At 31.4% G+C, this 17,998-nt stretch overlaps 1 protein-coding gene across 1 annotated transcript; it reads left to right on the top strand.

The window, feature by feature from the left end:
- Positions 1 to 13,549: 13,549 nt before the first annotated feature.
- Positions 13,550 to 17,374, top strand: LOC138337199 (two-component response regulator ARR14-like). The gene is made up of 6 exons (XM_069286834.1): positions 13,550 to 13,700; positions 14,300 to 14,674; positions 15,251 to 15,327; positions 15,540 to 15,800; positions 16,034 to 16,111; positions 17,246 to 17,374. The coding sequence occupies exons 1-6, from the start codon at positions 13,550 to 13,552 to the stop codon at positions 17,372 to 17,374; spliced, it is 1,071 nt and encodes a 356-aa protein (XP_069142935.1).
- Positions 17,375 to 17,998: the final 624 nt, after the last annotated feature.

The following is a 17,998-nucleotide window of genomic DNA, read 5'->3' as shown; positions in this document are numbered from 1 at the left end:
CCTTCCATTCTCTTTCCTGTTCTTCATAGTGATCTAACTCAGAACCGTGCACCTCGTGCTCGGCAGGAACGGGAACTTGGAAGGTGGATCTTTTTGGGAGGGGTGGAGCTATAGAGGGACTTGGAGCATTTTGGGCGATCTGGTAGTTTTGAGGGTAGGCCTGAGGATTGGTGTTCTGACTTATATGGGGATGAAGTGTTTGGGGATTGAAGGCAGTTTGAGTATTCTGAGGAGGAGGTGTCATTTGAGGGTGGTTATTTGGAAAAGGTGAAGGAGTTTGGTAAGATACAAAAGTGTATTGTGGGTTTTGGGTTGTCAGATCTATCACAGACGAATTATGCACAAGCGTAGAAGGCTGGTTCTGAGTTGGATTCATGTTTGATGAACGAAAGTAGATTGGAGGTCTTGCATCAGCAATATTAGGACCAAATCCAGGTGGAGGCTATCTTGTCTTCGTTGCATTTTAACTTTCATTTCAGAAATCTGCTACATCAGTTGCATGATCAATTCGTTCTATTCCGCTACAGTGGGATGAGCTACCACAACGTCAGTAAGACTCTTTTCATCGTTGTTGTCTCCCGTAATTGTCTTTTCTTTGTCTGAATTTGGTCTAGGGAAGGAACCTGTAGGACCTTTCGATCTGGTGAAGTAAGGATGATCTGCCAGCTTTAATCGACACAGACCAGTTAAAAAGTACCTGAGAAGTGAAACAACTCAAAGGCAGATTTGTCAGTGCAGATTCAGAATACAAAAAGCTTAATATCACACAGAGAGCAGATAAATACACAAGTTCCTTTGTTTGAAGATATCTTTAACCCATGAGTGAGGACAATTATACATTTTTTAACAAAGCAGGAATTTGCTTGTTTTTTTTGGACACTGTCCCGGGAAGGCTAAATCACGTTGAGTTATGGTCTTTTTGCAGCTGTTTTTGATGTCTGTTGATCTGATCTTCGTATCTTTCATAACATGAAGGAGAATGAAAATTTTTAAAGATAGGGGCCGGGCTGGGAGAGGCTTCCTACGTATCTCACAGGGAGAATTCAGGCCCAACAAAGTTCGAGTTTAGGATGAAATATTTTCATTCATTCCTTCATTACGATTACAAGAAAATTGAAAAACAACAGTAAAATTCTCAAACGATAACATGACGACGACACGTTAGTCATTTCTTTTCTTGTTGCAGCGTCACTCTCTTCCTTTCAGACGACCTAGAAATGGAGGCTTGTAGACGATTTCCTCCTCGTCATCCTCCTCAGTCAATTCGGGGTGAGTTTTCTTAGGGCCATTTTTGTCTTCTCCCTGTTCACAAGCAATGTATTTTCCGCCCTTCAGGTTGCTATGGGATGCCAATTCCTTATTAAGTAACGCACTTTTGGCTAACAGCATGGCGGTCTCCACATCTATCATTGCCTCTCTCACCTTTCCTTCGTGCACCTTCAAAAGAAGCATGCACAATTTCCTTCTCAAGCTTTCGGTCTCCATCTCAACCTCTTTCTTTCTTTTTATCTGCGATGCGAAAATCCTCATCCAATGTCACGGCTGCAGCTTTGTAAATTGTTGTAGCCATGTCAACTTTGAGCCCTTTTTTCTTGGTTTTTTGAATTTCTCGAGTGATACGCTCGATCCTTCTCTTTAGCTCTTCTTCAGTGAGTTCCATTTGGATGTTCTTGCGCCATTAAAAAAATAATTGTATCCCCAAAATAAATTTCACTAAGTATCATAGCGTTCATTACATAATTTAATCAAACGGGGTACGTTTAAGAAAGGGGATGTAATGCGAATACATATATAAAAACAATCCCACGCATGGGAGTCAAAAGGTCGATGGTTCAGCTCCTCTTCTAGCCTTCTCTACTTCTTCGCGGATAATGCACTTACTGATGAACACGTACGGCTCAGCGGACACAGCTTTGGAAGATGTTGGTACGGCTCGGAAAGTGTTCATCTGCTCATCCAGAATAGTGTCCAAACGCATCAGACAAGCCCTTGTGTCGGCTAACTCTTGTGACGTCACATCCAAAACCCTCTGACTTTCTAACTCTCGAAGTTGGTACTCTCGCTCCCTTTGTTGAAATTCCTGCTCTCTCTTCTAAAATTCTTGCTCCCTTCAATCCCACTCTTGCTTAAAATGGTATGCATGAATCTGAAGCCTTGTCTGTACGTCTTCAATTCATTGACCCATACGTGGTATTGAATTCACTACACCATGCAGATCATTATGCAACCATGTCTTGTATTCATCGACATACCCAGCTTCATACCTGTTCTCGGTCATCTCCAACTTTATGTTGACACGCCCGACCCATTCCTGGAGGATGATCTTAACGAAAGGTATTTTGTCCTTCTCGTTGTAATCGACAATGAAAGAACTGGCATCTCCTTGGACGGGTATGACTTGGAATCTACCAAATTGTCTCATCACTCTCGTTAAGTTGTAAGGACGCAATCCTCTGATGCCATGAAGGACTAAAAATGGAAGTTTGGCCCTTGTGATGCTATCCTCTCGGACTTGAAGCTCGGTAACATCCACTATATGTCTCCTTCTTTCAAATCATAAAACACGCATCCCTGGTGGTATAAATTGAAAATCTACGGACACTTAGGTAGAACTCGTAATTATCAAGAGGACTTGTCTGACTTGGTTTGGCCAACTCCTATGGCTGAAGGTCGTCCCTTTTACATAAATGTTCAGTCAACCACCATTGGAGTAGAATGTTGCAACCTTGGAAAAACGGGAACCCATTTTTACACAGGCTTAAGGATCGTTAAATGTCGGCCAAAATGACTGGGGCCAAACAACAATACTTCTTTTCTTATGATTTTCTACCGATTCCTCTGAACATGGCATTCACCACCATCACTACCTGTGTGCCGATTTTCTTTTCTTCATCTTTAGGGAACAACATAGTTCCTAAAAGGCATGCGGAGAAAGCCATAGCCTGAGTTTGCCTCCAGGTACTGTGATCGTGGAATTCGTTCGGGAATAGTCTCAAATAACTGTCATGCCCCCATCTCTCGAAAAATCTCATTAGTGGTATGTCGTGGGTCTCTAACCAATTTACATCCACTAGCAACAATATGTCTTTCAATTCCTTACTAGTTGGCCTATCTGGTAGGAGAATGTGATGATTCAGACATTTTTTTCTTTTTGCCACATGTCACAATTGAATCAAGGCAGTCTTTGATTTCCTCTAGTGTGGGCGTTATTTCGACATCTCCGAATCGAAATACCATCTTCTCATCGTCCCAGAATCGAGTGATAACCTCGATAAACATGAATCATACCTTGAAGTCCATTATTAAAGGTAGGTGACCCAAGTAAATCGAGATTTCTCTCTTTTGACACTCTTTGAGGTTGTCCCTCCATATGCGAAGAATATCGGGCGTCTTGGTGACCATGTTGAAATGGAGGAATTGACTCGACATCTACAAAAACATACAACTAGTTAATTTTTAACCCCCCGATACAACAATCAGTTAAACACGCAATACATCCTTTAAAACACACAATTATGATCGTTCTATCGAGTCGTAGGCTCTTTGGACTCAGAGCGGTCTTTCTAATGGGCCCAACACTCCTTGGGTGTTGGGTCATCTTAGGCCAATGCGCTATTTTTCGGGATTGGGTTTCACTTTATCTTAGTTTGACTAAGAGTGAGTTGTATTTACAGTGGAATGGATAACCCAAGCGGACTACTTGGGTTGGGACAATTAACGATCGTGGACTATCAAGTAGTCAACTACACTCGTCAGGGTGTCCCGAGAAAAATTTGGTTAACGAACGATTGCGAAGCCGCATAATCATCCTTTTAGTGGAAATAAAATAAATGTCGTTTGATGGAATTATGATATGCTATGAATGCAATGATAATTAATGAAAAATTAAACAATTCCACACAAACAACAAATAAAACAATTAGTCAAACAGTCAAATCTTGTCGTTAGAATTTAATTGATCCCCAACAGAGTCGCCATTTCTATTTTATTTTTAAAATATACTATTATTTGTTTAAAAATGGTGTGAAGATGACTCGGTTTCGAAAAATCAATTAATCTTATTATTTAAGAAAAATCGACTTTTCAAAATAAGGAGCCACCACTTGATATTTTATAAAATCAAGAAAAATTTAAAATTTTCAAAGATTCAAAACAGATAAAATCAATTGAAAAAGGTTCGAAGTTCAATGTACATCCCGAGAAGGTGTTAGGCCCTCAGGATGCCCGCTAACTTGCGGTTGATCGGCGATTTGACTATATGACTTTTAAAATAAAATTTTTTAACTAAGTAAAGAGAAAATTCATTTTAACACATTTCGTTCCATTTGTTATTTATTTCTAAAGGAAAACATCTAAAGGAAATTAACTTAAGGAAAACTAAATGGTGAGAAAAGCAAACAAAATAAGTAAATAAAATAGTAAAATTTAAAATAATAAAAAATGGCTGCCTTTTAGGAGATTATTAAAATTCTACCAAAATATTAATTAATTCAAACAAACAATAAATAAAGAAGAAAAATAATATTTGACTTTGGGCTAGATATCCCAAAATCATTAAGTTGGGCTTTGGCCCACCTGTCCTATATTGAACTATTTAAATTTGGGCTCTTTTCAACAATTCAAATCATGCAAAACAAATTGGCCTTTAGGCCTATTAAACGCTTTTGTTGAAAAGGGCCCTGGCACATTTCCTGTAAGAAATAAGAAGTATACACAAGATGTATACTACTGTATACGGTGTATATCCAATCCATTATTTGGGACTTTTGAGCCCTGCATTGTTCGAATACACATTTTCCGCTATTTTCCCTGTATTTTCCAAATTATTTCTGCGTATTTGTACCTGTACCATTTAAAACCTGTTTAACAATTGTATATCGTCGCCCAAGAGATGTATACCAATGTATAAGGGTTGTATCCTATGCACGTATTCATTGCCTATTCCTGTATTTTATATGAAATTAGCGTCCCTATACGTTTACTTGCCATTCATATTTTTTACACCTATTTAAGGTATAGCGTCTCTGTATATCAGTGTATACAAGCTGTATATCAGTCTGTTTTCAACTTTCAAAAGTTGAAACCTCCTTTTAAGCAGTGTATTTGGATTGCTATCAACCCAGATTTTGATTTTTGCTTCCTGTACGCCTTTCAACCTGTATATCAGGGTATAACATGTGTATATAGATGGCATACAACTTTCTTCAACACCTGCAAACTGTAATTTTCCAGCAGCCTCTGTTGGTTTTTCCGACCCGTACATCCTTTCAAGAGGTTGACTGACTCAGGAAGGGTGTTTTGAGCCTTTATGGCTCAACGAGAAGGTGCAAGGAATTGGAGTGAGGTCCATGAGGTTTGGAGAATAGTTTTACATCCAAACAAACAAGACAAAAGAAAATGAATTAGGAGGGTAGAATTCAATATCACATCATAACATTAATGTCACCCGTAAACAAAATAACTATGATAATCCATGCGATTGATATCAAACAAACCCAACTAGAAAGCAAGTCGGAGACGGAGCAAGACATAACTTAAACAAAATCCTACAAACTTCGGCTATGCATGCTTGAATGTATGAAAGTGACAACATATAGCTTACTCGAAATTTCAAAAACAACACTTCAAAATCAAAAATGCAGAAATGGCACCATTAAGAATGAAGGAAGTGAGCTGCAAAATATGAAAGGAAACAGCTACACAAGACACAGACAAATTTTGATCACGCACAATCCAACTATCAATCAAACTAGGCAAGAAAACAGTTCATTTAACTTGCTATAGGACTTCGGATTAAGGCAGTCAACTACATAGGCCACTGTCCTTGAAGGTATATATGCTCCTGTTAAATAGTCCACAATGACTCATTTATCTTTCCAGATTTGATCATGTATGCCATAAGTACAATGCTTATTGTTTTTTCTTAACCAACCTCTAGTGTTCAAAATCAGTTTGGGGTTTCCAACATGCAACTCATTTGATGGGAAAGAAAGAACATGATTTGTAAATATGAATTAGTTACAACAAGTAGCATAGAAAGAAACGATTGGAAGTATAACCCAATCGATGAAGAACTTTAAAACAGTGGTGCATTTAAATGGAAGAAAGAAATACTTCAAGCAAAGCAAAAAACAAAAAACTTGTTCATATGAATTCAAAAAGAACAAAAACAACTAAATTCACATGAATTTACCGAGATACTTCAAACTCATTTACTCTCTAAACATCAAAACATCGAAGATGTAGCCAATAGAATCGAGTTAAATGGCAAATGAGCATGGCTGGAACCAAATTTGAGCCAACAGATTCATTACGAGAGTTCAAACATTGATTCAAAATAATGACCTGCCATGAACCTTCACCACAACATCCTCAAGACAAGCAAATAAAGACTATCCGACAAACAATATGAGAATTCATTTCGAACTTACATATTAAGCTAAACACAATACAATCGAACCAAAGAAATGCATACGAGCAGTTCCAAATGGAACTTAACAAAGTTGAAGCATACTCGTCACAATCAACAATGAATCAACGATTGAAGAGCATAGAAGTCGAAACGAGTAAACCAAAACAGTGACGAAACAGAGGAAACAATAATATTCATCGCATCACATTCAACACTGAAACAAGATATAAATAAAAGGAAGCATTACCTTTCTCCGAGCAGCGACTGAGACTTTGCTGGTAAAGGAGACGACCTTCCACGACTACAATAGAAATCTGATCACTACGACGAACTCTGAAAACAGTGACGGAATGAGAATAGAACGAGGAAGGGATGAAACTTTAGATTGAAATAAAGCCGATTCTAACGTTTGGGGCCTAAACTTTCACTTCCAAATTCGATTTCTATAGGTTGCCTTCAACAACTAGTGTGTAAACTACCCCCGAACTAGTGCCTTATTTTCTTCAATTCTTTGTGATTGTTTGTATTTTTGTAACAATGATAATATCCAGAAAAACCAACCCCTCAAACAGTGAGGAAATGGTAGTATATATAGTCATTTCTCAAAGGTGGAGAGCGGGGGGAAAACGAAAGAAGGTTTGGGGCAAATTCGTGATTCCATGTCCCCTTTTGAATTCAAAATTCTCTCTTCACCCAAAGGATAAGGACGCCAGCTAAACGAGTACGAACCTTCAACAGAACAAGCGATCGCAATCATCGAATTTGCAAGCAAAGGACGATGGAGAAAGGAGATTTCTCCACCTGGGCCTGTCCTTCAATGCCCTCGTACGACTTGCAGAGGAGGGGGACGGCTCGAGGAGTGAGGGGTAAGGCCAAACAGCGCGATAAACGGCTAATGGGTTTCGAAATTTATGGGATTTTTTTTACATGCATGTTCTGTTTTTTCTGGGGAATGCGTGTAGGAGAGGAAGAAGGGGAATCGGGTCGGGGTGGGTCGAAAGGAAAAAGGGGGAGAAGGGAATTTGGTTTGGGATTTAAGGATTATGGGCCGGGTAGGAGGAATGGGTTGGCTGGAAAATAAAAGAGGAATTGGAAAAAGAAGTAGGCCCAAAATGTGGTCCTTTAAATGAATTAAAGGAAAAATGGGTTAAATGTTGATTAAAAAATTTGGGTCTCGGAAATAAAATAAAATAAAAGGTTGGAAAGGGAATTAGAGGACATTTGCAAAAAGGCCCAAAATTGAATTGGAATTTTAAGAGGGGTTAATTTAATAAGTAGTCAAATTAAGTTAGGATAATTAATTTGGCTAAACCTTAAATAAAAAATGAATTTGTATTAATTAATCAACGAACTTATTTATCTTAGTAATATAATTATTTTAATTGTAAAAATAGTGATTCAAAATATAACCATAATTTAAGCTGATTAGTCAAATAGAATACATACTAAAATTTAAAATATTTTGAGAAAAATCGTAAAATATACCAACTACATACATAATCATATAAAATATATAGGCTATCTAAAATTATAAGAAAAATGACAAAAGTATTCAAAATAACATGAAGTTCATATATTATTACTATTTTTTGTAAAATTTATAAAACTAATTATTTTAAATTGTTTGGAAATTTAAGAAGCTCGAAAACTAATTTATACAGAGGAGGGTCGAAATTGGGTGTCAACAATGGTTAGATCATAGATATACAAATCATAATTTGGCAAATTGCTTTTAATTTAGTCAGCTATTTATTGCATTAGAGCAAAAAAAGACAAAAAATAAATAAATACAAAGCTACAAAGCAATCCAAAAGGAAGATTATAGTACAGAAAGAATGCCACAAATGTAATGTTACCATTGTAATAAATAAATATGTCCCTTGATTTGACTTTAGTTAATTTGTCCTTCAACTTTTAATTTACATAACTGAATTTTATAAAATTAAACAAATAAACATATTATTTTTAAGTATCGTCCTACATGACAATTTTATGTCCTATGTGACGTCCCACATGTATTATGACACGTAAGACATATATGTATTTACTTGTTTAATTTCATACAATTTTTAGTATCTATTTATGCTTATTAAAAATTGGAGGACATAAATATGTGTTAAAATTAAATTAAAGGACTTATTAAAAGGTTTATATAATAGTTAGGGAGTGTTCTCTTCAAAAAAAATTTTTGCTCATCTATTTAAGTTTGTGTTTCCCTTTTAGAAAATACTCTAAAACACCTTGCAATCAATTGTTATCATTTATATTTTTGGGGAATTAAAATCAATGGAGGTAGAAAATAGTGAAAAGGGTAGAATTCTGATTGTGGATGATATCAATTGCCATCTTACAACTATTGTGTCACTCAAGTATTCTCAATTTGAAGGTACTTTATTTTTTGTTAAACGTGCGCGATAGTAAATTTAAAGTGTGATGACACATGTTCCATTCCAAAATAGGGTATTTTTTTTATTTTTTTTCTTGATCTAAGAGTTTATGTACATCAAAATTGACATTAAATGAATTAAAGGGTCTTCTGAATTTAATTAAATCAAAACTGACATCAAATATTAATTTCACAAGCACATTCAGATATTGAAAAAAGATATTGAAAACAAACAACATTAATTATTTAGTGTTTAGATTTAGAGATCACATCTTAATATTCAGATGTGTATTCAGACCAAAACACGTGAATCTTAACACAAATCTTAATATTCAGATTTGTATTCAGATTGAGGCTTTACTTACATACAACATATTTGTCACGTTAAATAAAATATACAAGTTACTTTAAAAATATTCTATCTTTATTTTAGAAAATACTAATTATCTATTAGAATTTTTATTGAATCTCTTTCCACTTTCATGACAAAGTGATTGTGTTAGAATGTATTATGAGTTCACCAATGATAATTGGATCAGGTCTCCCAATAAAATAATAATATGAAAAATAAAAAAATTAAAGTAAATAAAACACAATAATTTTACATAAAATTTCCTTACTCAAGAAATATGAAACCACGACATGAGTATTTATCTACAATGACTAGGAGATCTAGCAACAGTTAGATAGACCAAAAGATACATTCACTTTGTGTTTATGCCTTCATGGAAATATGTTGAATGTTGAGAGACTGATTAATGGGAAATGATTATCTCCTGTATGAATGTAGATTATACTTGTGTGTTGTGCAAATGTTTTGATGACTATAGAGATCACTTTATAAACATTGAAATTTTTGTAGTACTCTATAGGATATGTTTAATTTGAATTGGGACTTTAGAAGGCGTGTTCACTTTTAAATAGAATTCTTGGTAGCTATTCAACGCTGAACCCTAGTTTATGCTTATATAAAATATACTGAATTCTCTTAAAATACATCTCGAAAATTCCTTAAAGAGAACAAGATCTTGAATATTCCATAAATTAATGGTACATTCATATACAGGGCAAATCTAAATCATCCTAGTTCGAGAAATACGCCACTAACGATCCTCGAATCATGGATAAAAATCTTATGAGAAGAGAATCTAGGGAGGAACATAAATGTAATGAATAAAGTCATGTTTCTTCTTATTTTATTTGTGATTGTAATTTATTTTCGATCACTTTAAAATTTATTGCAAACACACTTATTTGATGTTTGATTCTATGGTAGAATAGATTATTAACTTTGATTGGCCAACCTTCTATGATTCCACTGTCATGGAGACACACTACAAAAAATTAAATATGATATATAGCTATGAAACTATTAAATACGACTAGGGGTGTTAAAAATTAGCCATACATAGGTAACCCGTCCAATCCGCTCAGAATTTTAAGGGCTAGGCTCAAGATAATTTGAATTGGGTTCAATCTCAACCCATTCAAGCATAACCCATTTGAAGAGAATCCTCAATTGAGCCAATTCAATCTTCAATTTCAACCAGTTTTAAAACTTTTTATTAAGATATATTTTTTGCCTCTCTTTGCTTCTGAGGCAGTTTCAAGTTTAAGCCGATCCTCGAGTTCCAGTAAAAGGCCTTCGCTCCTATGTCAATGGTTGGGATAGCTGGCTTACCTTTATATTTAAGGTATGAATTATTATCTATTAACATTCTTTTAGGGTTTATCTATCCATTTGTTATTTTTTTAAAAGACTCTTGAGCTAAAATTGTGATTATAAAAGTTAAATATCAATATGTTAAATTATTGAGATTAATCGGGTCAAATTGGGCGGGTCAAGACCCAAACATTTTTTTGCTCATTTGAGCCTAGAGTAAACTTGGGCGGGGTCAAGACCAAACCCGACTTTTTTTAAACCATTTTAATATTCTCAATTTCGACCCAACACGCCCATTTGAAGCCCCTAATAACAAAAAAAATTCTTCACTAATTGTTCATTTTTAGTGACAAAATTTAGTTTTCGTGCTCATATGAGACATATTCTTTTGGTGACGAAACATAAAAATCCGCAAAGTTTTGTCCATTAAAGTGTTTCACGAAAAAAATTAATTCGCACTATTTGTTAAATAGTGTTAGTCACGAATTTAAAGTTACGAGTGACACATTATTTCCTCACCAATAATGTATCTAATTCATGACAAAAAAATTTCTTAAATTTATTAATTTTTGAACACAAAAAAATTTCATCGAAATATATATTGTTACAATATTGACAAATTAGAGTTCGTAGTTAAATATTAAGTTTTAGCAATAAAAATTTAGATTTAGTTAAGACATTTATTTTTGTCACTAATAATATAAATACTTTGTGAAAGATATTTTTATCGTCTCTAATCAATCTGTGATTTAATAATAAAAAAGATTGTCACAAAATGTGTAAGATTTTAAATAGCAACGACTTAAAATTTATAATAAATAATTAAATAATCTGCTCCAAATTTATTTTTTTCAGCTAAATATAATTTTTAACTACAATTATTTATAATTACAAGTAACAACTAATATAAAAATATTAATACAAGTACCAACATCCAGAATGGAGCCTAAATGTGAAAAAGGAATTTTTATCTTTAGAATGCTTTGACTGCAAGAATGACTGTGAATTTACTAAAATTGAAGCAAATATCTTATATATTAATTATCTAAATCATGGTTAGATCATAGATATATACAATTCATAATTTGGCAAATAGCTTTTAATTTAATCAGTTGTTTATTGCGTTAGAGAAAAAAAGGACAAAAAAAATTAAATACAAATCTACTAAGCAATCCAAAAGGAAGATTCTAGTACAAAAAGAATGCCACAAATGTATGTTTACCATCGCAATAAATAAATATGTTCTTTAATTTAGCTTTAATTAATATTTTTATCCTTCAACTTTTAATTTACACAAATATATACTGAACTTTATAAATTAACAAATAGACACATTCTCTTTAAGTGTCGTCCTACATGACAATTTTATGTTCTATGTGGCTTCCACATATATTATGTCATGTAGGACATATATATTTACTTATTTAATTTTATACAATTTTTATCATCTATTTATACTTATTAAAAGTTGGAGGGCATAGATATGTGTTAAAATTAAATTAAAGGACTTATTAAAGGGTTTATATAATAGTTAAGGAGTGTTGTCTTAAAAAACTTTTTTTGCTCATCTGTTTAAATTTGTGTTTCCCTTTTAGAAAATACTCTAAAACACCGTGCAATCAATTGTTATCATTTATGTTTTTGGGGAATTGAAATCAATGGAGGTAAAAAAAAAGGGTAGAATTCTGGTTGTGGATGATATCAATTGCCATCTTACTACTATTGCATCACTCAAGTATTCCCAATTTGAAGGTACTTAACTTATTTTTTTTTAAAATTTTCGTTTAACGTGTGCGTTCGTAAATTTAGAGTTACGATGACATATGTTTCATTTCAAAACAGGATATTTTTTTATTTTCTTTTCTTGATCTAAGATTTTATGTAATCAAAACTGACATCAAATGAATTAAAGGGCCTTCTAAATTTAATCAAGTACAACTATATCAAAATTTAAACAAGACAATTGTTCTTTTCATTACCTATTTAATGAATTTTGACTGTACAAAATCATGAAGACACCACTATTTTTTTATTATATATGTAAAACTAATTTTAACATAAAATTTATATATAATATACATTTAATTAATGCAATTTTGGGTTGGTCCAATTTTATAACATATGTATTAGGTTATGTTGGTATCTATATATTATTTTATGTGCAATGAGATATGAAGAAAGTAGAGGGTATCGATCCGATGATATCAATAACTTCTTTGAGAAATTCTGTATTATTTATCTTAAATAATTTTAAAAAAAACTCAATAATTCATAAAAATTGTTATGAAGAACTCATAAATTTTAAATTATGAATTCTCTTCTGAATAATCAGGAGATTAGACTATTCAAGGACAAAGATACCTTTTATGTAAGAAATTCTTATATAATAGTAATAACTCATTTACTATTAATTACTTGGAGCATTAGTCAAAAAGAATGCCACTAGTATAAACTGATTTAATAATCTGGGCATAACAATTTATTTAAGAAATCTATAAAATAACACATTTAAGAAAATAGATCTTTAATTAAGAAGCCCATTAAATCTAGTAATTAATGTAAGTATACTCCTTTAAATTAAGTAATTAATGTAAGTATACTAGTTTAGTTTAATGAATTAATTTAAGTATACTCGTTTAGTTTAAGGAATGGATACTCTATTTAGCAATAAAACTTACTTAGCCTATTTAAATATACATTTTCTCTTTTCCTTTTTATTTGATACAATTTTCTTTTCAAGAGTCAATTGATATGAAAATTGCCTAATATTATAAATGTATTTTTTTCATCAGATTAATATAATGAAATTATAATATATAGTAATTTTTGTATAGTTTATAAATATTTAAATTTTATTTTTAAAAAATATTAAAATAATTTAATTGAATTTAACTTTAAAAATTAGTCAACCTGACTCCAAGTGCAATAAGAAACTAAAAGAAATTGAGGAAGTATATTCACTTTATCTAATTAATTTCTTTAATTCTTCATCAAATGATTTTTGAAATATTTCTATATGTGATAGTAATAATTATTTGTTCTTTTTGTATGTTTATATAATAATAAAATTGCTTTGTTTAATTCAGTTATGACAGTGAATAGCGTAGAAGTTGCTTTGGGTGGCCTTAGAAGCAGTGGCCTCTCATTTGATCTTTTGCTCACTGATATCCACATGCTTAAAATGGATGTCTTTCAATTTCACCAAGACATAGCTGAGGAATTTGACATTCCCATTTGTTGTAAGTTTATAATTCTTTATATTTTTTATAAAAATTAAAAAAATATCTTTCTTTATTGATAACTCTAAATTCATAATGATCCAAATTTTATATACTATATTATCTACTCCCTACATCTCATTTTATGTGACATCATTTCCTTTTTGTTCAATCCGAGAAAAGAATGTCCACTTAATTTTAGAGATAGTACTTTTATGAGGAGGGAGAAAAGTGATTCTACTTTTTAAAGGACCATTTGACAAACATTCCAAAGTCTTTATTATTTTTTAAACTCCATGCCTGGTCAAATGTTGTCACATAAAATGAAACGGAGAGAGTATGAAATAGCGACTAACCATAATAATACTATGTATGATTTATAGAAAGAAATTTAAGATATGCGGAATAGGGATTAATCTAGAATGGAATTACATGGGAATTTTTATACGGATTAGTATAAAAATTTGCAGGAGAATAAGTTACCTACAAATTTTCATACTAATCCCTAGAAAACCTCTCGTAATTCACACTTTACCTATAGTGAACTATTAAGCATCCTTTTTGCTCTATTTTGTTCTAATTGTATGACTTAGATCTTTATCATTTAATGTGATTGTCAGTTATGTCAAATGATAAGAAAGACAGTACACTTATCAAAGGACTTGACAATAGAGCTGTTTTCTTCATACTGAAGCCCATAACACAAGATGGTATAAATTATTTATGGAATTATGCCACCTCATTGGAAAAGAAGAAGCATAAAGGAAAACAAGTTGTACAAGTGTTTGAAGAAAACACTAATGAGAAAATCCTCAATGAGGTAATTGATATTGAATCTTCGTCTTCCGTTAGTAAGAAGGACAAATCTATCAGAAAATATGACGATGTTGAGAATAAAGACTATTCAACTCAACGAGCCAAGAGGAGTAATACCCTTTGGAGGGATCCCCTTCACAACAAATTCGTGGAAGTTGTTGATATACTTGGTGTGAAAAGTAAGTCTTCCTATACATAAATAATTCGATAATATCAGGTCATTCAAATATTATCTATATGTAAAACACCATAAAATATGTGATTTTCGATAGAGCCACCTTTCATTATTATTTAGCTAGATTAAAATTTTAATTCTTTTCTGTATGTTGTAGGTACTTGACATACCCCTTATTTTATTCAATAATGCATGTCCACTTTTCTATATTTAGTCACCATTTTATCATTTTCTTATATTTATATAACACAGTCTTATTATATAGTCTTTCATCGAAAAATTACATTATTTAACTAGATTAAAATTTTAATTTCATATTTTAATTTCATGTATGTATATATTGTAGGTACTTAAGTGACTCATCTCACTCTCTACATATATCTATTTTTGTATTATTTTAACGTTCCTTAGTAAATTTTCTGCCTCCATCACTACTTGTATATATATTTCGATTTGAGTAAACCAGGAAATAAACATGATATATATATATATATATATATATATATATATATATATATATATATATATATATGTATGTATGTATGTATGTATGTATATATATCTATTTTTTTTTTTGCAGATGCTTGTCCCAAAAAAGTTCATGAACTTATGAATATGCCTGAGCTAAGTAAAACACAGATTGCTAGCCACCTCCAGGTTTAAATAATTATCTTTGATGTTTATATTTTCTATCAACCTCTTTTTACTTTTTAAAAGTAAAAATATTTATCATTTTAGGAATTTATATGATAAATTCACATATAGAAAAATAAATATTATTTTTTGAGATGAAACGAGAAAAATACTAAATACTAATTAAGTAAAGAGTTAATAGTGATTTATTATATTTATATTTGTACACTTTGCAGAAATATCGTTTAACCTTGGATAAAAAACCTAATCCAGAAGTGGTTTTGGATTCGAGTAAAACCACATCTGGTAATGCTAATCAATTGTCAATAACGACTGACCATATTTCAGCTTTAGCTCCACAAGTTATGACAAATAATCTCAACAATGCTGGCCCTGATACTGAGCTTGATCTTCGAAACTTCATGTCTAATTATGAAAAAGATAGAAGTTTTTCTAATATATTAAGTCGACATCTTAATCAGAAGCCTTGTAAATTGGTACGTACTTCTGATTTTATACGTTTTCTTATTTATTTTCTAGTATGCTTTTATGTTTAGAAAGTTATAGCCTTTCTAACGTAAATATTTGATGATTTTTAGTGTACCAACCTAACAAGAATGAGAAGGGGATAACTATTAGCAAATTATATAATATCTTGCAAATAAATAGTGTAAAATTAATTATTATTAAATCTTCATATAATTTTTTTATATCTTATTTCATTATGTAGCAAGGAAATCATGAAGGTATTAATGCTGATGGAATATCGTTACAACTTGGTAATGTTCTTCCAAATTCGAATTTGGAGGTAATTTTTTATATATCTGTCTTATTTTCTGAAAATATTAATTTATAGAGTTAAGTTAATTTAGTGTACTTAAAATTATATAATAATTTATGAATACAACATGGTAATAGTAACTACGCTTGTAATTTTGATGTATTATTTTAATGTGTAACAAGAAAATTACGGAGGTGTTATTACAAGAAAAAATACTCCAATTAAGCAAATAATACACACTATTAATTTTGTCCGGATTTCAAATAATTTGATTGGTTAATTTTTAATTTCTCGTGTTTTATTTTATTTTACAGCAAGGAAAATATGCAAGTATTACTGCAGAAGAAAGATGTTTTTTTCGTATACCTATATTTGGTGATAGAATATTACTTCATCCGTTCTTTTTTAGTTGTCATAATTTTCTTTTTGAGTGTCTGACTGATACTTTAAGATATATTTTTAATTATATTGATACAGAAAAAAGATGTATTTTATATTACTTTTTAGATAGTTTTTAAATATTTAAATTTTTATTTTAAAATCTCAAATTAATGTAATCTACTTTAGATTTAGAAATTAGTAAAACTAACTCTGAAAAAATCTAACATGACAACTAAAAAGGAATGCAGGAAGAATAGTGCAACTTAGCAACTAAAAAGTAATGGAGAGAGTAAGTATATTTTGAAAATATAATTTGAGAGTTAAGCAAAATAAGTAAATTTGTACACAATCATGATAATAATGTAATTTCTTACATTTTGGTAGAACAAAAATGATGAAGTTTTGTTTTATGAAAGTCTAAATGTGTATCATAAAAAATAATTCGATAATGAAAATTAGAATTATACTCTCTTTGTCCCATTTTATATGATAACATCGGACGCAAAATTTAAGAAATAATGAAGACTCTAAAATGTTTATCAAATTATCCTTCAAAACAGTTAACTTATTTTTTTTCTCTTCTCATAAATATATTAGAGTACTATTTTATAATTAAATGGGACCAACAAGAATAAAAGAAGAATTGTATCTTTAAATATTTAACATATAAGGAAATGTGACATTCTTTTATCATATTATAACTTTTGAAATATACTTAGAGAAAATATTTTTCAGTAAATATGCTTATAATTATTTTTGGTGTCTTCTTTCACTATGTAGCAAGAAATCTATGGAGGTGTTACTGCAGAGGATGCATTGTTCGATCATTTTGATGTTCCCTCAAAATTAGAGATTGGGGTAATTTTTCATACTCTTCATTTGGTCAATGAACATTTTGCTATAAAGTAAAGAAAATTGAGAAAATTTATACGCACTATCATTTTGTTACACACACACAAAAAAAAATTAATGAAATTCAAAATAATATTTTTTTTAATAAAAAATACTTACAAATTCGATTTCTTATTTTACTATGCAGTCAGGAGATCATGAAAGTTTTACTGCAGAAGATTGGTCATTACTCAATAGTCTTTTCTTGGATCATGAACTCGAGGTAGTTTCTTATATACATTTTGTGTGTTAGATCACAAAGCATTATTTTTTTGAAAGTACAATACCAGAGTTGAGTGAATTATGGTGTACATGTCTGGAATGGTAGGACCGTCTAGAATAACACTAAAGAGATTTGGATTTTCTCCTATCAGATTATCCATTATTCTATTATCCACCATATATCCATAGTACTTTCCATTTAATAGTGATGGTCTTGTTTGTGACGCTCCTTGAGCAGTAGGTGGCGCAACTATTGATCATTTTCAAATTTTATTTTTTTGAATGACAGACCTACTCTAATACCAATTGAACTGTACCACCTATTTGATACATGAATTTGGTACTTGTAATACTTTAATTGAATCATGTAAACATTTATTATTGAAAACCTTCTTATTCAAGGAAGAAAAACCACAACCT

Source organism: Solanum lycopersicum, chromosome 7 (genome assembly GCF_036512215.1).
Source record: "Solanum lycopersicum chromosome 7, SLM_r2.1".
Lineage (NCBI taxonomy): Eukaryota > Viridiplantae > Streptophyta > Magnoliopsida > Solanales > Solanaceae > Solanum > Solanum lycopersicum.
This window is presented reverse-complemented; position numbering and strand designations above follow the sequence as displayed.

Excerpts from the sequence above, each read along its gene's own strand:
- LOC138337199 (XM_069286834.1), top strand. The coding sequence starts at position 13,550 with ATGACAGTGAATAGCGTAGAAGTTGCTTTGGGTGGCCTTAGAAGCAGT. Across the intron at positions 14,675-15,250 it reads TGATATACTTGGTGTGAAAA|ATGCTTGTCCCAAAAAAGTT; the intron begins GTAAGTCTTCCT and ends TTTTTTTTGCAG. Across the intron at positions 15,328-15,539 it reads AGATTGCTAGCCACCTCCAG|AAATATCGTTTAACCTTGGA; the intron begins GTTTAAATAATT and ends TACACTTTGCAG.